The sequence below is a fragment of the Ornithorhynchus anatinus genome, chromosome 12 (assembly GCF_004115215.2).
Source record: "Ornithorhynchus anatinus isolate Pmale09 chromosome 12, mOrnAna1.pri.v4, whole genome shotgun sequence".
Classification (NCBI taxonomy): Eukaryota; Metazoa; Chordata; class Mammalia; order Monotremata; family Ornithorhynchidae; genus Ornithorhynchus; species Ornithorhynchus anatinus.
In genome coordinates this window covers 12385544-12408838 of record NC_041739.1, presented here as the reverse complement: position 1 = coordinate 12408838, position 23295 = coordinate 12385544, and the positions used below count along the sequence as shown (strand labels likewise).

At 39.9% G+C, this 23295-nt stretch overlaps 1 protein-coding gene across 1 annotated transcript in view; it reads left to right on the top strand.

Annotated features, from left to right (window-relative positions):
* TLL1 (tolloid like 1) overlaps nucleotides 1-23295 on the top strand; it is a 180930-nt gene that overhangs the window by 152085 nt on the left and 5550 nt on the right. Inside the window, exons 17-19 of the mRNA XM_001509146.4 lie at nucleotides 2954-3079; nucleotides 6258-6385; nucleotides 15576-15789. Coding sequence (XP_001509196.1) covers nucleotides 2954-3079; nucleotides 6258-6385; nucleotides 15576-15789 — 468 coding nt within the window. The remainder of the gene's footprint in view (nucleotides 1-2953; nucleotides 3080-6257; nucleotides 6386-15575; nucleotides 15790-23295) is intronic.

The following is a 23295-nucleotide window of genomic DNA, read 5'->3' as shown; positions in this document are numbered from 1 at the left end:
ACAAGTCCAACAAGCTGCCAGACAAACTGGGCATAAAAGGATTTGAGATGTGAAGAAAGGGGAAATTCAAGTGAAGCTGACTAGCATAGTTTTTCATTATTAAATGTTCTTCAAATCAAAATATAATATATATCAATTGAATTTAGGATTTGCAGAGTTAATACAAAAAAGAGAAACAGCATGGCCTGGTGGATAGAGCTCGGGTTTGGGAGTTGCAGGACCTGGGTTTATTCCCGACTCTGTCACTTGTCTATTATGTAGTCTTGGGTAAGTCACTTAACTTCTCTGAACCTTAATTACCTCATCTGTAAAATGGAGATTAAGATGATGTGTGAGCTCCATGTGGGACATGTACTGTATCCAAACTAATCAGCTTGTATTTACCCAGTACTTAGAACAGTGCCTGGGACATAATAAGCTCTTAACAGATACATTTAAGAAAATGTGGATATAACACTTGAGTGCAGATTAGCAACAGCTGCAAGTCATTAGTGACAGACCCAGGAAAACAAGGTTCTCCACACCTAACTTTGAAATAACATTATGAGGATTTCAGAACACGAGGGGTTACTGGAAGGTGCTGACTTGTGAGCAGGCAAACAATAGTTTAGCTTGTCTCCTGAGTCCGTCCTTGTTCTCTTCCAGACTTTGATCCCCTCCCTGTGGACTCCCTCCCTGTCGACCCTCTATCTGGGGATTCCCTCCACTCTTTCTCTAAGTCAGTTTCACATCTTCCATGTATATCAATCAGTAATAGCTTCTGGGAATCTTGAGCATTGATTCTGTAGGGACTGTATCTGCTGATCAAAAATTCCTGGTGTGAGGGAGATAACCCTCCCACTGTGCAATATCCTGTCATTTTTATGACTAGGATTAATTTCTGATGTCTTATAAGTCTGACAATGAAACCTAGTATCTAGACTCCAAATCTTCTTCCCTCAGGTCATGCCTTTGTTCATGCCTTGACTCCTACATAGACTGTGAACCCAGTGTATCTGTTTATTGTTGTATTGTACTCTCCCAAGTGCTTAGTACAGTATTCTGCAAATGACTGAATGACTGACAGAGGCTATGTCCAATCTGCATACATTGTATTTACCCCAGGGCCTAAGCAGTGAGTCACACATAGTAAGCACTTAAGAAGTGCCATCATTATTATCATAAAAAGAAAAAGAGATGGCATAGGTTCATTAAACAATAATAATAATAATAATAATGGTATTTGTTAAGTGCTTACTATGTACGAGATGCTGTTCTGTGTGCTGTGGTAGGTATAAGGTAATCAGGTTGTCCCATGTGGAGACAAGGACACTCAGTCCTAAGTCCCCATTTTACATATGAGGTAACTGAGGCACAGAGAAGTTAAGTGGCTTGCCCAACGTCACACAGCGGATATGTGGTGGAGCCAGGATTAGAACCCACATTCTCTGACTCCCAAGCCTGTGCTCTTTCCACTAAGCCATGCCACTTCTATCTTTGGGTGTCATCTTTGTACAATGGAGGTGATCCTGAATTGGTCAACTCAATTTATCAGGCAGCAACTCCCTTTGCTATTCACCTCTGTTCCATTTCACTGTCCAATGGTAAACAAGCTTCAACAGGACCAGAATTTATAATTCTTTGAGAAGTGTCTGGCACGTAAAAGTCCTTAACAAATACCATAATTATTATACATTTGCACCTGTAGCAATTTCAGTCAGGCAGTGCCCATCGGAAATGGAAGTGCCAGCAGGGAGTGTACAAGATGCTCTACTGGATGGTTTATACTTGGGAAGGCCTGGCTTTCATTTCCCTGCCAAATCTACATGCTGAGTTGGTTTGAAATAACATTTTCTTTTACGTGTTCATAAACTCAGGGAAGCCTAAGGCATAAAGAGAGTAATGACATTCGATTCTGCATCAGTTTGCCCACTGTTATGAATATAATTTGTCTTTTTGATTTATCCATTTTCTGCACATGGTAGTGACAGAGGTCTGAGTGACGTGGAATTATGTATATATGTCAGGAACTGTCTGCCAGTTTTGATGTAATGGACCCGCCCTGCCTGAAATGATAGCTGAATGAGAGATAATGGTGCAGCTGATGCCTCTTGCTGGAATGACCGTCTGCTAATCTAGTTTGGCTTTCTTCCCTGTAGTGAATTTGGTGGTTGCTCAATGCAGCTCATATTTCCTACCTCAACATTTATGTAACTTCTAACATGCTAAAAGCTCTTTTTAGGGGTTACTTGTTAATAAACGGGACCGCCAGCTCCATAGTAGATTTGTCTGAAACACATTTAATTGATTTCTTTGTGCAGTTTAACAATGTCTTTTCCTGTCTGGGGGTGTATTAAAATGTCCAGATTCATTAAATGCTAAGCATATTGCAAAACTGTTAGGAAAAAAAAAATCAATGACAGTAGTGGCCATTCTAAGTGATTTTTTTTTTAAGAACATTTGCAAAGCTTGGATCCTTGTTTAGCCTGAATATTTGTATCTGCTCTGGTTTTGAAGTGGATATGGGATACGAATGAGAGCATTTGACTGTTTCTGTGAATACATTTAGTATTTCTCCTACTGAAAATGCTCGAATGATTTTTGGGGTTTTTTTGTTGTTTTGTTTTTTTCTCCTTGAAAAATATTGAAGGGTTCACCATTTGAAATTCGTTACATTTGTTAACCAAGTGTTTATAATTTGGAAATTATTTTTTCCCCCCTAAGGTGCAACTGTCAGTTGCCAAAGTAGTATGTTTGAGCTAGGAGAATAATTATGGTGCTAGGTTGCAGGCTGAACAATGAATGGGCAGAACTAAGAGACAATGGAATTGTTATTTTGAGAACAGCAAGACCTGTGCCTTAGTTTGCCCTCTTCTGGACTTAACCCACTAAATGAAGTGCTTCTGTCTCACTGTTGCATGTCACGAAAGAAGATGCCTTTTACCAAACACTGTCGTATACTCCTCTTTCTTAGACAGGGACGAGTGTTCCAAGGATAACGGTGGATGCCAACACGAGTGCATAAACACTGTGGGAAGCTATGTGTGCCAATGCCGAAATGGATTTGTCTTACACGAGAACAAGCATGACTGCAAGGAAGGTGCGTGCTGGGGATGTTGGCCCAGTAATAGAGCTTTCGTTTTATACAGTGAAAAGACTTTTACCTCTGTGATTATGTTTTGCTTTTGTCCATTGAGGTTTAAAGGTGGTAGTTCAAAGTAGACAAAAGGAGGTTTTCACATGGCAGGTGATTTTGGGAGGGGCTAAGGGGAAGATGTCTAAATACCAGGTTTGGGAAATGGTTGGGGTGATAGAGGGAAAGAAATTGAAGTAAAGGGTTGAGATGTCTTATATTTGAATATCAGGACTGGCTGCCCTAACACTTCACCTCTTCCCGTAAGGCAAAACATGTCCATGTTGAGATATCCTGGGGGCAGGCAGAAAGAGATTTGAACTAGCACTATATATATATATATATATATATATATATATAAATATATACACACACTTGGGCATGATCTGGATACTGTCCCTTCTTCTCCATCCAAACTGCTATCACTTTGATCCAGTCTCTTATAATATCCTCCTCACTGACCTCCCTGCCTCCCTTCTCTCCCGCCTCCAGTCGCTATTTCACTCTGCTGCCTGGATTATTTTTCTAAAAATCATTCAGTCCGTGCATCCCTACTCCTCCATCCAACCATCCTCACATCAAACAGAAACTCCGTACTGTGGGCCTTAAGGCAGTCAATCAGCTCTCCTCCTACTCCCTTAATTTGCTTATCTCTTTCTAGGACCAAACGCACACATTTCAATCCTCTAACACCAGCCTATTTCTTCTGTTTCAACACTGATTCCTTACCCACATCCTCCCTCTGGCTTGGAAATCTGTCCTGCCTTATATCTGTCAGACCACCTCTGACTTCAAAACCCTACTAAATTCATACCACCTTCTCCTAGAGGCCTTCCCTGACTGTCCTCATTTCCCTTATTTGCCATCACTTCTGCATTGCTTAATGAATATCTGTTCCCCTTGATATTCACTCCATCCCCCTAACACTTACGTACATATCTCTAGAGCTTCCCATCACCCCTAAACTCTCTCATGTCCTCTATCTGGAATTTATTTTAATATCTCTCTTTCTCTAGACTGTAAGGTCCCTGTGGGTAGGGATCATGTCTACCAACTATACTGTATTAAATACCAACTGTATTCACTGTCCCAAGCACTTAGTACAGTGTTCTGCACACAGTCTGTGCCCAGTAAATACCATCAATTGATTTACTGATTGATACATTGTGTAGTTTAAGGTGGGAAAAAGGACGAGCTCCCGGAAAGAGTAATTCGTAAGGTGATTAGAGACGAGAACCCAGAACAGAACAGAAGCTTGAGGTACATCACAGTTAAGGGGTAGGAGGCAGAGGATGAACCCATGAAGGATACTGAAAAGGATCAGCCAGAAAGGTAAGAGGAGAATGAGAAAGAACTATGGTGAAAATGAAGGTTAAATTAGTGTTTCCAGGAAAAGAGAGTAGTATTCTGCAGTATCCAATGCAGCCAAGAGGTCGAGAAAACATAAGATAGAATAAATCTACACTTATGGAAAGTGTGCTTATTGAGAAGCAGCATGGCTCAGTGGAAAGAGCCTGGGCTTGGGAGTCAGAGGTCATGGGTTCTAATCCCAACTCCACCACTCATCAGCTGTGTGACTTTGGACAAGTCACTTCACTTCTTTGTGCCTCAGTTACCTCATCTGTAAAATGGGGATGAAGACTGTGAGCAGCACATAGGACAACCTGATGACCTTATATCAACCCTGGTGCTTAGAACAGTGCTTTGCACATAGTAAGTACTTAACATATACTGTAATTATTATTAATACACAGACATAGTTAAAATATAAATTTTATGGTTATAATTTTGACTATCAACAGCTCCACTCCTTTACCTATGGAAATTATTCTAACAGGCTAGGTCTCTACTTCACAGGTCATATTTTCAATATTATCCTCTCCAGTTTCCAAAGCGATTACCTGGTATGCATATGAGAAATTAGATGCCCAGAAAGTTATTGCATTGCTGAACCTGGTACGGAAGGAAGAAAACCTATTTTTGCTCATTCTAGCATTCCCTAGAATGTGTGGAATGACCTCAGGGAGAGACGGTTCTATCTATCACCAGGCATTGTTTACTTCCACACTGTATTGTTAATTTTGATGATTCAGTTGGATTGTTGGACTCTATTTCCCATTAGTTCTGCCTTAAATGCTTTTTGATTTCTCTGGGTCAATCTGCCCATCCCAGAAAGACTTACTGTGGGTTCAAGATAATTGAAACTTTTCTACTAATACTTCATGAGTAGAAATATGACAGGACATACCATATATAGAAGGAACGGGACATGTTTTTGAAAACTTTTGAAAGAGTCAGTGGATACACAATCATGACTTTCATTGAGTAAGCGATGCTTCATCTGTGGCTCAGGGAAGATCAGCCCCGGTTACATTATAGCACTTGAAACTGTAGATTAGTTGCGGAACATGGTTTGTTTCTGAGAGCGACAAGAGGAAGAAAAAGTAATGAACAAATGAATAAGTGAAGCATACCTACTCAGCAGTACTCTGTTCTCCAAAGCACTTCATCCATTTGTTCATTCAGTGGTATTTATTGAGCACTTACTGTGTGCAAAGGACTATACTAAACTCTTGGGAGAGTACAATATAACAATAAGCAGACACATTCCCTGCCCACAGTGAGCTTACTTATACTGCTCCGCACAGTCTGTGCTTAATAATTACCTTTGATTGATCAATTACATAATTTTGGTGTTGTCATTATTGATTTTCATGATCCCAAGGGTTTTGAGGTTTCTGTTGGTTCTAAAGGCATAGTTGCCGGTCAACTGGGCTTCTCAGTCTGCTCTGTGGTGATGCTGCAAATGTTTTGCATATACATTGATTTCCTTGTTTGTTCCTATGGACTGATTTGTTCCCGATTAGCAATTGTAAGTAGGAAGTTAGCTTATTTCCTTGTTGAAGTTTATCTGATTCATGGCAAACACTGTTAATTTCGCATAGGGGAGAAAACAAACATTGCCTGATTAGGCTCAGCAATGTGTTGGCCAAAGTTGATGAACGGATAGGAGAGAGTGAAGAGATGATTAGCTAAGTTCCTGAGAATTCTTTCCTTTCAACAGAGATAATAAAAAAAAGCTGACTTTCTGGTTGTGTCTAAGGATAGAGTCCTAAACTAACTGATGTTATCGTTATTGGCACAGCCGAGTGTGAGCAGAAGATCCACAGCCCAAGTGGGGTCATTACCAGCCCCAACTGGCCAGACAAGTATCCCAGTAGGAAGGAGTGCACATGGGAGATCAGCGCTACTCCGGGGCAGCGAGTCAAACTTGTAAGTAATTTCGACTTTGATTCTCCTTTCCTGTTACCTCTGGGGGTTCCTTAATGAACCTCTTAAGCGAAGTGATTTGTGCTTGCTTGATTTTCAAGAAGCTGGAAAATACAATTGGAATATTTTTAAAATTGACCCCACTGATTCACATGTGTTATTAGACATGTTGGAGCATGCTTATCTTAAGGCAATGATGCTGTTATAGTTCTTTGAGGACACCATCCATTCAGGAATCCAAACTATCCAGTTGCTTCTGACACCTGGTGAGGTGAGTGAGGTAGCAAGGAAAATCATTCCTAGGGAGGAAAAGTATAGCTCAGAGAGGTAAAATGATTTTTTTCAAAGCCATGGAAATAGATGGTGGTAAAATTAGAACTTCTGACTCAGTTAATGGACATTAATCAATCAAAGTAAAAGCTGGCAGAATAACTTGCTCTGTTACAAAGTGCTTACTACAGTGCTCTGCACACAGTAAGCTCTCAATAAATATGATTGAATGAATGAAAGGAATGAGGTGTTGACAGTGTGTGCTTAAATGGTGGATATATTCTCAACTGGCTTGCTACAATCATGACTTATGTAGAGTTGTATTTTTTATAGTTAAAAGATTTTAGGCTGTTCCCTGATATGAACAGATAAATGTTTGCCTATAAGGCTTTTACTATGCCCTAAGCTATTTAACAAAAACAGGTGTGGGTTGCTGGGGATTACCTCTATGAGTGTCAACAGCATTCATTGAGAAAATTCGAAAGCTAAACACAGCAGCCAGCCATTTTATCATTAGAAAGTTGCACCAACAGGAATTAATGAGCTAAAATTGATTTTTGTAGCCTAGGTAGAATTCAAAACATCCTCTCTAATTGAAAAATATGATCAGAAATAAGCATCTCAGTAGAGACAATTGAGGGAGTGTGTGTGTGTGTGTTTATAATGCTATAAAAAATGTGTGCATAGAAATGAGCTTGTTTGCAAACAGGGAGAAAGGATCCAGAGAGTCCAGTCAAGCTGACCATTGCTGCATATGATATTACTGTTGTTTCCAAAAGAAGTGGGATTCTGGGATTTTAAAATAAGACTAAAAATTGCAGGAGTCATGACGTCATCCTCTCCATCTACTTAGTCCTGACTAGATCTTTCCAAGAGTACTATGTCCAGTTTCGGACTCCACAATTTACAAAGGATGTGGGCATAGTGAAGAAGATCAGAACAGAGCCACAAAGAAAACTACAGGGCTAGGAAATAGAATGCCTAATGGAAGGTTAAAGGGACTGAGTTTAGTTGATGTAGGAAAAACAAACTCAGTCAAGAATATGAAGGATTATTGCATAGGGGACAGTGAGCAGCTGCTGTCCATGCTCAGAAGAACAGAGCGAGAGAAAATAAGATTGGGCTGCATTGTGTGAGATTTAGGTTAGAGTGAAAGAAGATTTCCTGATAAGTCTATTTTCACAACCTGAAATAAATAACTGATGAAAGTTGTGTAATTGTCCTCTCTGGAGTATCTAACAATTAGGTAACATCTATATGGTATTTTGCTGTGTTTTGATTACTTAAAAAAGAGGGATATATTAGATCATTTCTTCTGACCCTCTTATTCTCATGTTTTTATGGGAGATATGCAGTTCCTTTTTTTCTCCAAAATGCACTCTTATTTTCATGAAGCAGGTTGGGATATTGTTCAAAGGATATTAGCAAACATCCTTAAGACAAGAGAGTAAGGATAAAGTATCAGTAATATTCCATTTAAGCACTGTTACAAAGGAGTAGGTGAGTAGCCAGAGTTTCCAACATGAGAACATCGTGCCTTTATATTCTAAAATGTGCAGCAGGGGTTCAATTTTATGACAATGAAAATCCAAAACTTTATCTCCTGAGAAAGTTTCAGTTTCTTTTAGAATTGTACATGTTTGACTCAGTGATCAAGGCTATAAAAGGACTGTATAGACGGTCTGAGCCCATGGATACTCTGACATTCCATGAGTTCTTAATTTGAACCTCCGGAGCTCCTAGATCATCCATCCTAGACAGGAATTCAGATATTAGGAATTCAGGAATCAGATGGCCAAACATGGAGCCCTGCATGTCTGCAGTCCTTCCAGTTTGAGGAACTGGGAATAATGGAGTTCATTCTTGGGCAGCCAGAGATACAGAAGATCTCTGGGAATCAGAAACTGTCTTATTGGTAAGCAGCATGACCTAATGGTGGATAAAGCAAGGGCTTGGGAGAGCTTGTTGTGGGCAGGGAGTGTGTCTATTGTTAAATTGTACTCTCCCCAGCTCTTAGTACAGGGCTTTGCACACTGTAAGCAGTCAATAAATAGTATTGAATGAATGAAAGAAGGACCTGAGTTCCAACCTTGACTCTGCCACTTGTCTGCTATGTGACTTTGGTCAAGTTACTTAAATTCTCTGTGCCTCAGTTACATCATCTATTAAATGAGGATTAAGACTTTGAGCCCCATGTGGGACAGGGATTGTGTCTAACCTGATGATATTCTGTCTACCCCAGCGCTTAGAATAGTGCGTGACACAAAGTAAGCACTTAACATTTGCCATCATATTATATTCTGATGCTAGGGACCACCCTAAAAGTGTTGAACATCTTGAAGACCCAATGTGGTTAACCCCAATATGAGATGGTGTTGTTTGAAGAAGGGTAATACTGACCCTGGCTGGTCAAACCAGTAGTGAGCATATTAAGGGATGTAGGCAGGGTTTTGAAAGGGGTGTGGATTTGTGTTAGTTATGTATTTATTAAACAGTAAGTGCTAAGTCCTTGGGTAAATACAAGATAATTAGGTAGGTCAAATCCCTCTCAGCCAGAGCTCACAATCAAAGTAGGTATAAACAGATGAAGAATGACAACGAATTAGAGCAACAATACCTCCCCTGGTCAACACACCAAGATAATAGAGGTAAAATAAGCAAATAAAGAGCTCTTGGGAATAAGAGTTCTCCGACTCCTCAAGGCCAGGTAAAGTGATCCTTACTTTACCTCCACAGCTTCCCCAGTGTCCTAGTGTTCGTCAAGGCAGGAATGGGGCTCCTGACTGGGAGGTAAACTCTGGACCTGTTGGTTCTAAATGGGCAGTAGAACAAGGGAGTCACAGCCCCTACTCATCTCCTGCCACTGCAAAGAATGGGGCTTCTCAGAAAAGACATGATATGAGGGACAAGGCAGTGGATGTCATTTTCATCACATTTGTCAAGCTTTCCTAAAAAAATCTTTAAATCAGTATGTTTTGATTGATATTCCAAGGCTCAGGATCCAGAATTTCAATCTGTGACAATGCAGTGGTCCACAACACCTGACAGGACATCTTGAGGAATTACCGATCAGTGAGCAGGGCCAGACCAGGATATCAAAAATGAATCGATCAATCATATTTATTGAGTGTTTACTATGTGCAGAGCACTTGGGAGAGTACACTGTAATAGAATTAGCAGACATATTACCTGCTTAGAGTCTTAATTTAAGATTTCAGGGCACTCTCTCCTACCCCGATCAGACTTGTAACTCACTTGAGACTGTACTATTTCATCAGATTTTCTTAAATCAGATTTCAAAGAGCTTACGTGTAAACATATTCTATCACTACTCATTAGACATTCATGAATTTGCTCAGCAATTTTTAAATTGCCAACATTGCATTAAGGCTAATTAAAATACACTATTGATTACTGCATATAATTAGGACATTTTTTCTCCGCAAAAATTGTTCAGTTGTCATAGTCAAGTGAGATTTGAAATGGCAAAGTATTGTACATAGTGTAATTGCACTGAACAGTTTGACCAGCTCAATGAATCCCTTGTTCAGTATGATCTGTCCATTAGCAAAATTATTTCCCACATGTCAACACTTTTTTTCTGTTGTATTTCCAAATCAAGTTTAATAGAATGAAACTCGGGGGCTGAGGCTAAGCTGCGTACCCTCTATCTCCTGCCCCCTTGCTGACCTCTGCAGTGTAGTGGGGCAGGCCAGAGATTCTTGAAATGTGGCAGGGGCTTTGAGGGTGAGCCAGGGGCTACCCTCACCTGTAATCTGCCTAAATTGGAGGCTCGGTCTGTTGATGAGAGCTCACCTCCTCCAAGAGGCCTTCCCAAACTGAGCTTACCCTTTTCCCTCTGCTCCCTCTGCTCCCTCTCTGCTCTCCCTCCGCCCTCTGCTCCCCTCCCCTTCCCCCCTTCACCTCCCCTCAGCTAAGCCCCCTTTCCTCTGCCCTTCCCCCTCTCCCTTTCCCTCCCCTCAGCACTGTGCCCATTTGTTCATATTTTTATTACCCTATTAATTTTGTTAATAAGGTGTACATCCCCTTGATTCTATTTATCATGATTATATTGTCTTGTTTTTGTCCGTCTCCCCCGATTAGAGTAAGCCCGTCATTGAGCAGGGATTGTCTCTGTGCCGAATTGTACATTCCAAGCGCTTAGTACAGTGCTCTGCACATAGTAAGTGCTCAATAAATACTAATGAATGAATGAATGAATCAGTAGTGTTTATGCACACTACTATGTGCAGGAGATAATATTGAGCACTTGGAACAGTAGAATAAACATGATCAAGTGCGTGAGCCAGGTGCATAGGAGACAGAATAGGGAGGGAAAATAGACTGGAAAGATGAGTAATTAGTTAAAGAGGTTTTCCTGGAGGAAGTGTAATTTCAGTAGATTTCACAATGGAGAGAATAAAGGTCTCTCAGCTCCTTATCGACAGGAACTGTGTCTATCTACTCCATTGTACTGTGTGCTCTGCACAGAATAAGCATTCAATAAGTACCATTGATCGACTGATGTGAAGGGGAGTTCCAGGACAGAGGCTCCTCTCATCCTGGCTTGAACCCAGAGCCTAGCAAAGCAGAGATTGGCCTGAGGTGTTGATTCAGTGGGGAAAGGGTTCTGCAGTCTCCGGAAGTTTGTTTGCTATTTGGGTGAAGCTCCTTGTAGTTTGGTTGTGTGAGCGGCTTTTGGGATGGAAAGAGAGTTGGTCCAAAGTTTCTTGAATGTGACTTTTGATTGAAGAAGTCACAACGCCTGTCTGAAAAACCAGGGACAAAGTCTTTGGGTGAGTTCTTTTTGCTTTCTAATTACTTCCTTCCTTGTCTGTGAGGCAATCATTGGATTCAACTCTGCGTGTTACCATTTTCCTTTCTATTAATAATAATAATAATAATAATAATGTTGGTATTTGTTAAGCGCTTACTATGTGCAAAGCACTGTTCAAAGCACTGGGGTAGATACAGGGTAATCAGGTTGTCTCATCTGAGGCTCACAGTCTTAATCCCCATTTTAGAGATGAGGTAACTGAGGCACAGAGAAGTTAAGTGACTTGCCCACAGTCACACAGCTGACAAGTGACAGAGCTAGGATTCGAACCCATGACATCTGATTCCCAAGCCCATGTTCTTTCCACTGAGCCACACTACTTCTCAAAGCATAAGGTTTTATAGACATATCAATTAATGATGTTTCATAGAGACTCAAGCTCCTGGTTTACAGGAATTCACTACGGGAACTATGAGAGACATCTCCAGGGGTTTTGCTTTTTTTTTAAAAAATGGTATTTGATAAGCGCTTACCATGTTCCAGGCACTGTACTCCGTGCTGGGGTAGATGCAAGCTAATCAAGTTGGGCACAATCCATAACCCACATGGAACTCACAGTCCTAATCCCCATACAGATGAGGAAACCAAGGCACAGAGAAGTTAAATGACTTACCCAAGGTTTTATAGCAGACAAGTGGTGGAGTTCAGATTAGAACTCAGTTCCTTTTGACTCCAAGGCCGGTACTGTATCCAACAGGCCGTGCTACTTCTAAGTCTAGACTTAGGTTTCTGCTCGTCTTCCAGTCTTGGCAACGTGAACTGTGATTTTTCAACATCTTTCATGAGGTGTTTAAGGTGAGCCTCTACATCTAGAAGGCCAAAAATGATCTCAGGAGTATTTAGTTGCATTTAGTTGCCCAATAAAAGTGGTGTGCATTATAGAAGCCATGCAATCCAGTGGGAAAGACTAAATTGCTTTTCTCAAGAGTGGAAAACTCAAACTCTTCTACAACTTTTCCACTTCTTACTCGGGTGCAAGCTTCTTATGTGTGCCAAATTTCATCAGATTTTTTCATCTCTCACACACAGTAGAGGGCCGAAAATGGGGAAAAGGTGATTGAAAACAAGAACTATGGGATTGTTACACAGCTGCTTGTATTGCATCAGGCACTTCTCATTGGTTATAACTCTCGCTGCAAATTTTTCCCACTTTCAGGACCAATATTTCACTCTCTAGTACTCTGTGAATGAAAACAATTACTGAGTATCCCCTCCCGCTTGCCAAAGTGTTAGTGTGTAAGGTGTAGGCGGTTCTTCAGGGGCAGCTGTTAACAAATAAAGTGTCATCACACTGAAAGCTGGTCAGCTGCCAGTGCGAATCCACAGCTTAGGCTTGCTTGGGTGTTCCAGACAACAACATAGAGTTATTATTCCCACGGTGTGGGGCTAACTCATTTTTTTAAAATTTCTCTTGACTATGGATCCAAAATCTTTCAGTCAGCTATCTGGAAAACCTACTTGGGTTTCTGACTTGAGTCTAGTTGTTAACAGATTGAGTCATTTTCTGTTCTTTCTAACCTTTAGGTTGGCCGCCTGAAAATCTCTAAAATAACAAAATCACCAAATGGAAGAAAATTAGCCTACCTCTCTGCACAGCTTAGTAATGATTGGACTGTGCTATTGTATCCATTCCATTTCTTCCCCCACCTTGGCATTCTAGTACAACTTCAGCTTCCCCCTCAGCACAGTTGATTAGAGAGATTAGAGAACCTGGGAACATGCCTGATTGATGGGATGGAGAGAGCCTTAGAAAGCTAGAATTCTAACATCTTGCTAGATATCTATCGTATTTTTCCTCCAGACATCCTTTGTAGTCATCGTTGTAGGCAGATATCAAACTGGATGGAGGGTCCATTAGTTTGATCCTGTATTACGTGCACTGCCTATTAGATTTGAACACCATGAAAATCCGAAAGGAATCTCCATTTTGTAGCTCTGTACTCACTGAACCTTAGCAGGATGGATTTGGTCCTTTGTCTGGAAATGCTGGATAACTAGAAAAAGACGTTGACAATGGATGCATCTTGCACAACATCCTTTAAGAAACGAGAAGTCTTTGTTAGAAGAAAAGAATGGGATATTGCAGTGCTTCCCAGAGGTCTTCAATTCAGTCGGCTAGTCAGTCATATTTATTGAACACTTACGGTGTGCAGAGCGCTGTCCTAAACTCTTGGGAGAGTACAGTATGACAATAAGCAGACACATTCCCTGACCACAGTGAGCTTACAGTGCGTGGGCTGTGGAGGCAGTTATGATTTCCCAAGGGAATTAAGCTCCTGGAAGGCAGGGCCTGGTTTTTCCTAGTGCTTAGCACTTGGAACTAGCTGTCCACTCTTACTTAAGGTCAAACTTCAGGAGATGATCTCAGCTCCAGAATCAAATTCCCCGCATGTCTGTTGCTTACGATATTTCAGCTGGCTAGGATTATTCATTCATTCATTCAATCGCATTCAGAGCACTGTACTAAGTGCTTGGAATGGACAATTTGGCAACAGATAGAGACAATCCCTGCCCAGCAACAGGCTCACAGTTTAAAAGGGGGAGACAGACAGCGAAACAAAACAATTAGGCAACAAAACAAAGACCTTTTTAATTAGACTTTCTCTATAAGTCAATCTGTTAAAACCTGGGACCATTTGGACCCAGGCTAAGGATCTGCCTGATACTCAGTGGGCCATCCTGCCTTACATTGTTGGGCCATCTTGCTATGTAGGGTAAAACAGATGCTGTGATTTCCTTCAACAGTTCATTTGAGAGATTGATTGCTCCTTATGTATATCATGTATCATCCTCATGGTCATCTCAGCAGGCTAAGAAACAATCTGGATTATTATTATTATCATTATTAGCAATAATGATAATAATAATAATAAATAATGGTATTTGTTAAGCACTTACTATATGTCAAGCACTGTTCTAACTGCTAGGGTAGATACAAACTAATCAGATTTTGAATTCTAATTCTGAATTGTACATTTTCTTACAGGATGCTATTTGCAAAGGCTCTAATCATTCTTTGCCCAAGTTGCTACATTCATAAAATGAGCAATTGTATCAAAAACCTACTCAACAAGATTGTTATGAGCAGAGCTTAATGAAGCATATATAATGTTATTGGTAATAATACTATTTGTAAAACGCATTATGGTTCTTTCCTAACATTTCTTTGCCATTTGCTTCATTCTGTGTGTATCTTTTATAATTTTTATAGGAGATATAGTTTATTTGTTACTTTCCTTCTTTGGGAAAGAAAACCATGTAGAGTAAACAGTCAGGAATTCTGGGTGCATTTTTTAGATTGGCCCCATGTGACCAATTCAGTTATTTAGCCTTTTCAGCTTCAGTTTTCTTACCTGAAAAAGGGTTGAAAAACTCCTCCCACTACATAATGTGTAAATTGATTTGCTATTTTTTAATTGAAGGAATGCGTGGTCTACAAAACAGTTCTGGGTATTCAGAGTTTTCTTTCTTAAAAAAGTAATTAGTGCCTGTGGTCTCAGAATGTTCTAAATAAAAATCAGTCCAACAGAGATATTGAAAGCTAGAACAGAGGTAACTAACATAACTTTCGTTTTTATTATTCTTCTTTTGAAAATACAGTGGAGCAAAGGGTTGTACTGTGGATATTTCTAGCACCCAAAATGAAAAGGAAATTTCAAATGTTTTTAGTTTCAATGAAAAAGTCACATTCAAAGGCATCTGTGTCACCATTGCCGGAAAAGCAAGTTACTCTTTTAGTACATACTTCAGAACATCCTGCAACTGTTTCTGAAACCATGTGTACTAAAATGTTTGCATTAAAAAGTACTCTTTGCTATTCCATTTTTTTAGATTGTGTGGTGGAAATTCCATGATAATTGATATTACACCAAATATAAGCTTGCATTTTTGACAGTAATTATCGATTTGCTTCTTCTAGACATTCAAACATTCTACAAAACTCCCAAAACTATGGAGATATGTCTATGGGCTATTATATCTATGACATTCTAAAGCTCCCAATATTTTCTTTAAATGGTATTGATTTGTTTTGAGGACAAGTGATGAGTATTTGATGCCTGTTTGAATCTGTTGTTTCTCTTCCAGGCCTTTAGTGAGTTTGAGATTGAACAGCATCAGGAATGTGCTTATGATCACCTGGAAGTTTTTGATGGAGAAACAGAAAAGTCACCAATTCTAGGTCGTTTGTGTGGCAACAGGATACCCGATCCTCTGGTGGCTACTGGAAATAAAATGTTTCTCCGCTTTGTTTCTGATGCATCTGTACAAAGAAAAGGCTTTCAAGCTACACACTCTACAGGTCAGCAAGTCAGAATGTCATTTTGCTGTTAGTGTCCTCTTCTCTTTGAGATAGAAATATTTAGATTTTCTCCCACTGTGGGCAGACACATTTAGTGAATAAAATGAATGATAGGTAATTCTCAGAAAACAATAAATGAAATCCCAATGTAGCAGGGAGTGAAATGTTTGCAGAACTTCGGAGCAGCCACTTTGACCCCACTACTTTGCATTTTCTGGAGGTAGTCTGCCTTTAACCTTTTAGCATGTAGCTGTATAATTAGCAGAACTCCATTACTTTGGTCGTGAATGCACCAAAAATAAGGCTGTGGAGACTTAGTCTAAGAACTTTTTAAGGCAGCAAAAGTTTGTTTTATTGGTTGAATCCTCTTTTGTCATTTCACAGATAAAAGACACAGACATAAAAAAGTGAGCTTTTTACTTCCCTTAATGGGTCTCTCTAAGTTATTTTTGGGTTGTAAACCTTCTGGCATGCACTTTTAAACTCTTGCTTAATGGTTGCATACCAGCACTTTGCTAAGTCTGCGTACCTGATATACAGAATCAAGTCAAGCTGCATTGGCAACTTTTCAGAAGTTAAATGAAGAAAATACTAGTATCTTGACATGATCAATTGAGCATGATCGTGACTTGGAATCTCTTCTAACCTGGCTTCCAAAGGCTGCTTAGATTGTGATATTTCTATTTTTTGCTTGAAGGTCTGTATTTCAAATTCATCAGGACTTTGCTGAAGTCAGTTGGCTTACAGTGACGCCTAGTGGAAATCCTCCTCCTTTAAACCTGCATTGTGCTTGTATACCAATGTGGAGAAAACAATAACAATCTACTTCTTTCTCTATTTATTTGGAGTTATTTTGGGAATTAAATTTTCTACCTTCTTGAAGAGGGGGAAACTTAGAGGAAGTCAGAGGCAAAGGGCTTCCACAATGAGCGAGATACGAAGCCTCTATTTTTACATGATAATTTCATTATAAATTAAGGGTGGCGTACAAATACAAAAGTGCGGTTACGTGCCCTTAGCCACCAAGAATATAGGAGTGAAAAAATTTGTTTCTGTCTTATAGAAGAAATATTTTCAAGTATTTAATTGAACTCATCATCAACAGTATTTCAGGTGCACATTCTGAATGCAGAGAACAATAATAAGCACTCAGTAGTACACACCAGTAGTGAAAGCTGAAGTCTTGCCTTTGGAGCTTGTGTTTAAATCAAGTCAAGGGAAGCACTTGATAAATACTGTTACTATGATTACGTCAACTTGACAAACATTTTGCTTCAGGAAAAATTATTGGCTGTTACCAGCAGAATAGAGGTCAGATGTAATGCTTCTCCCAAGCTCTATGGGAAAGTTTGTTTCTCTTTGCAGAAAAAAATTGTAACGTGATTAAGAAAGTATTGTTTCAAGGAAGAAATAAGGGGACAGTGGGGCCAAGGAGTGTTGAGAAGAGTAAGAGGCAAAAAGGACAACAAGGAAGATGGAAGAGGTGAAAAGGGGAGGCAATAGATGGCAAAGAAAATATGTCTCAATCTGAATTATTCCCAGGATTGATGAAGTGATTAAGAAATAGTCTTAAGATAAAGAGCTATTAAAATTAGGAAATTCTAACTTTAAAAGTTTATAGTTATTGTGTGGTGATTCCTTCATAAAGTCCTTTCCCAAGAAGCAGTATAGTCTAGTGGAAAGAGTCAGAGGACCTTGGTTCTAATCCCAGCTCTGCCACTTGCTTCCAGTGTGACTCTGGGAAAGTCATTCAACTTTTCTGTGCCCCAGTTTCCTCAGCAGTAAAGTGGAGATTCAGCACCTGTTCTTCTCGAGGTACAGTGCTTGGCACATAGTAAAAGTCTAGCAAATGCCACTATTATTACTTCACATTTAGCTATTAGCTAAAACTTCAGCCCAAAGTAACAAGTTCAGTTGTCCATTAGTTGGAAGATGACACTGCTGCCTCTGAAACGGATTCTGTGCACATTGAGTTTCTCTGTGAGAGGCCGTCCGCACATTCTCACCTTATTTCCAGGAAAATGAGGAAGTAAGGCAGACTCTCTGGTCCCCAGCCACTGGGGTGAGCAACATATTTTCTTTGCCTTCTTATTGTTCTACTAAAAAGTGCGGTGAGAGATGAAAAGCAAATCCATTTGAAAATGATTATTGAACAGCACTCTGCGAGAAGCCACAGACCTTTCAAGATAGAATGGAAAATGCAGGCTGTCATTGTCGTGAGCCTTCTCTTTTACCATTTCTGCCTGCCCTCTGCTGCATCCTGGTGAAGCTGTTCCCCAGCCCAATTTTTTCCACCACAGTTTATATTTTTTCTGTTTGAGCATCTCAGGCCATGCCAATTCTTTACTGTGTTTATTTTCTTTGCAAAGTTAAGCATTAAGGATAATCATACTAATACTCAGTATTTATTTACTGAGCTGGCCCCAATCTTTGTTTAATGGGAGTCTAATCATCATTTTTCAGAATTAACACGGTTCTCCTCAGAGTGGCAAAACCAAGAGAAGCAATGGAAGGGAAAATGGCTATTGGCAAAACAGGCCCAAAATATAGTACCTGTAGCTTTGTGAGATGCTTCCTATGTGTCAAGCACCTGTATTCAGTAAGAGGGAGAATGGATATTTAATCCTCATTTTAAAGATGAGGCCAGACTTCTTTTTGGGACTTGTCCAAAGTCACACAGCTGGCAAGTCGCCAAACTGGGAGCAGAACCCAAGTTTCCTCCATTCCTTCTCTATCTATTCCCGGAGGGCAAGAAGGGGTGTAGACCATTCATTCATTCATTCATTCATTAGTAATTATTGAGCGCTTACTATGTGCAGAGCACTGTACTAAGCACTTGGAATGTTCAAATCGGCAGGCAACAGATAGAGACAGTCCCTGCCCAATGACGGGCTTACAGTCTAATCGGGGGAGACAGACAAAAAACAATAGCAATAAATCAAGGTGATGTACATCTCATTAGCAAAATAAATAGGGTAATAAAAAATATATCCAAATGAGCGGATGAGCACAGTGCTGAGGGGAGGGGAAAAGAGGGGGGAGGAGCAGGGGGAAAGGGGGAGAAAGGGGGCTTAGCTGAGGGGAGGTGAAGGGGGGGTAGAGGGGCAGCAGAGGGAGCAGAGGGAAAAGGGGAAGCTCAGTCAATAATGGGGGTGTCAACCTGACTGTTAATACTAGTGTTAAGCACTTGCTGTGAAGAGAGCACTTTATTAAGTACAAGGAGAGAGTAGTCAGTCAGTCAATTGTATTTATTGAGTCCTTACTCTGTGCAGAGCACTATACTAACCTCTTAGGAGAGTACAATATAACAAAATAACAGACATCCCTGCCCACACAACGATCTTACATCCTAGAGGGGAAGAGAGACTTCTCCTAGAGAAGAAGCGTGGCTCAGTGGAAAGAGCCCGGGCTGGGGAGTCAGAGATCATGGGTTCAAAGCCCAGCTCCGCCACTTGTCAGCTGTGTGACTTTGGGCAAGTCACAACTTCTCTGGGCCTGTTACCTCATCTGTAAAATGGGGATTAAGACTGGGAGCCCCACTTGGGACAACCTGATCACCTTGTATCCTCCCCAGCGCTTAGAATGGTGCTTTGCACATAGTAAGCGCTTAACAAATACCAACATTATTATTATTATTACAGACATTAATATAGATAAACTGTATCAATTACTTAGAGTACAGTGATGGCACATTTTTAGGAAGGAGGTTTGGACAATCCTTGAACTGCAACTCTCTTGACTCATCCACTGTGATCTCTTCGCTCATGCCGATCCTCTGGCTCCCTCCACAAATCTAACAGGCCACAAGTTTCCCTAATTACAAAGTCCTCCTAAAATCTCACTTCTCCAGCAAGCCTTCTGCCGACCATTTCCTGCACTCCAAGACTTATAAACCTATGTGCTAAATGGAGAATTTATGAGCATATAATTCTCCTCAGCATTTTTGTAACTATGTTAATTCAATTCTCCATTCAGTTATGTATTTTGACTACTCTATGTGTAAATATTTTTATGTTTGTCTTCTCCCACAAAAGTGCAGGGCACTTTTCGTTTTTTATTACCCAAACGCTTAGTACAAGTACCCTGTGGGTACTCATTAAACATAGTAAATGGTTAACAAATACCATCATAATAATTAAATATTACCAAAGAAAATGTTTACTAAATTCTCACTATGTGACAAGCACTGTGCTAAGATATAAGATAAACAGATTGAACATCACTACTACTTTCAACCATTGCTTTTAATAGGTGCAGTACTTTAACTTTGGTAGATAAAGGTCTTGTCAGGTTGGGGTAGACAATTTCTGGGTCAAAGTTCTATTATAACCTAAATCTGCTTCATACCAACAAAAAATGATTGCTGCCAACCTTATCTAAGCAGAGATGGCACCCAGTAGACAGATGCATTAGTTTAGAGCCCACTAAATTGTAAGCTCCTTGAAAGCAGGGATCATGTCTACCAACTCCTTTGTATTGAACTCCCCCAAGCACTTAGTACAAGCTCTGAACATAGACAGCACTCAAATAATACTGTACAACTGTTATAGCCTCTACATTCACTTGAGAAATGTGCATACGAACAGATCTTCACGAATGTCAGGTGTTTTCAGGTTTTTCCATGCAATCTCCTCCCTCTCTCTATTTCACATTCTTCCTCAAGTCTGATCTTCTTACTCATGTATTACACAGGGTGGCTTCATACCAATTTTGAGTCTGATGCGACCAAGGTTTGGTTTGAAAGGGATGGGGACTTATCTCTGGGCCTCCTGAGAGGGAGGAAACAGGCAGGATTGGATTCTGAGGCCAGTGATCTTCCTGTGAGACAGGGACTTTGTCCGACCTGATTATCTTATTTTTACCCCCTAATAATAAGCACTTTTATTATTAGTTGGAACAGCCAGAAATCACTGCAGATTTCTCTGCTCTTTCCCCAGGTTTTAAAAATCAGCAAGCCAGTTAGTCATTTTATTTAATTAAACAACACTTTCACAATGGCTGGATTATTCCTAGATTCTAGGTGCAGGTAGAACAAATCTAACCTTAAATATGTACCAGCCCTTAGCAGAATAATCAGCAATTCTACCAACAATCCCTCAGGGGCTTCAATCAAACAGATTTCCAGCATAAGCAGGAGTCATGCCTGAGGACATACATCCCCCCCTCCTCCACCCACACACACAAAAAATCCCTTAAAACTCTTATGTGCAACCTCTATTTAGTAGAATTTTATCTGATAGGTAGTCCTATCCACAAATTCCTCTCATTTGTTTGAAAATGAGATGTCTCAAATTTACATCTATGAGAGTTATGTGGATTCTCCCAACCCTTTTCCCCACACTGACTCAATCAATCAGTTCAAGTACATACTTTTTTTAATGGTTTTTTTTTTAGCTCTTACTACGCGCCAGGCGCTATACTGAGTGCTGGAGTAGATACAAGCTTAGCAATTTGAACACAGTCCATATCCCACACGGGCCTCACAGTCATAGTCCCCATTGTACAGATGAGGTAATGAGGCACAGAGAAGTTAAAGGTCACACAGCAGATAAGTGGCAGAGTTGGGATTAGAACTCAGGTCCACCTGACTCCCAGGTTGGGCTCCATCCACAAGGCCATTCTGATTCTCATTTGAATCCGTGCAGTCTGGTTCTTTATTTTATCCCAAAATTTAATTTACATTTTTCTATTCATATGTTAATATTAGTATCTTTTGGACTGTAGCGTAAGAAAATCTAACTGCCCTTTACATCTCCTCTAAGATACTCTAACTGCTCATTTCTGCTGCTATCATAAGATGATATGAATCATCAGGAGCCTTTGAAGTGCCCATTTTAATTGACTTAAATGTAGTTATATTTCCAAAGCTGTCATTACAAGATACATAGGAAGAAAAGCAATCCACTCTGTTTATGTTTGAACTACAAAAATTAAAGAAATGTGTTCACTCTAGCTTTACTGTTAACTTCTAGTAAACAATTGCATATCTGGGAAAAGGCTCATTTTATTAAAAACAGTTCTTTTTTCTCCAAAAAGCATTCCAAGATCCAGATCAGAATGTATATTTATCATGTTAAAGAATGGCAACCTCAAGCAAAGAGTGTAGTCAAAATCAAAAAAATACCAACAGGCATTAAGTGAACTCACAAAAGGGTGAGAAAATCCAAAATGTCTTTCGTTTGAAGGTCTTCTGTAGGAAAGGAACAGAGGAAGGAGAAAGAACAAAGAATGAAATCAAGCTTTGTGCTTTGGTTATGTTCTTTTCTTTCCTTTTTACATAAAGTAGTGACTTTTCAAAGTTTATCCAATATGAAAAGCAGAGGAAATGTCTTTTGATGCTAAAGTAAAAGTTTTTGCAGGTCATGTTACAGCACATAGACTGGAACTGAACACCGAAAGATATAAACAAGTGTCTTTCTCCAAATAAAAAGGAAAGCCTTCCTGTCCTCCTTTTCCTTTAAGTACTCGTTCAGATGAGCTTCAATTTCCATTTTTTGCTATATGGCTGTCACCCTGTGGAAACCTATAAAGTTTCTCTCTTTGCAAAGAGTTGATTTAAGAATGGAGGAATCTTCCTCCCTGTTTCCTAAGTAGGGGGCATTTGCCGGAAATATGTATTCCTGTGTTGACAAGATCTGTTACTGTTTACATTTTGAAGGATGGTCTTATAAACAGCTTATGATTGTATCTTACACCCGTGTAGACACTGAAGATCTCAAGTATTAGCCATATTATTTAAAAAAAAAATTAAGCCTTATTTTTTCTTAGCTTTTTTACAGCTTCCTAAAATGATGATCTTTAATAACGATGTCATTTATTAAGCCCTCACCATTAGCTAAATGCTGGACTATACAGATTGTCAGATCGGATACAGTTCCTGTCCCTTTGCAGGACACACAATTAACCTTATCCCTGTTGTACAGGTGAAGAAATGAGTCCCAAAGAGGTTAATGGTTCATCCAAGGTCACACAGCAGGCCAGTGGCAAAGCTGGGACCATAACCCAGGTCTCCTGTCTCTCCACTAAACCACATTGCCTCCCTCTACCCTTCATTTAATTTTGTACATTTATTAATTTGAAGTTTGAGCTAGTTTGAAGTCTGAAATCTGAATAAACAGTGGATGACATGGCACACAGTAAGCGCTCAATAAATACGATTGAATGAATGGCAAAGGCTTGCTTGCCAGCCCATTAACTGGAGAATCGAGAAATTAAAGAGTTTCCTCTAAATTCTAAGCTCGTAATGGGCAGAGAATGTGTCTGCTAATTCTGTTGTACTCTTTCATTCATTCATTCAATCATATTTATTGAGCGCTTACTGTGTGTAGAACACTCTAACTTAAGACCTTGGGAGAGGACAATAGAACAATAAACAAACACATTTCCTGCCCACAGAAAGCTTACAGGGGCAAGTCCTTGACTTCCCTGCTTCAGTTTCCTCATCTCTAAAATGGGAATGAAATATCCATTCTCCCTTAGTCTGTAAGCCACATGTGAGACAGAGAA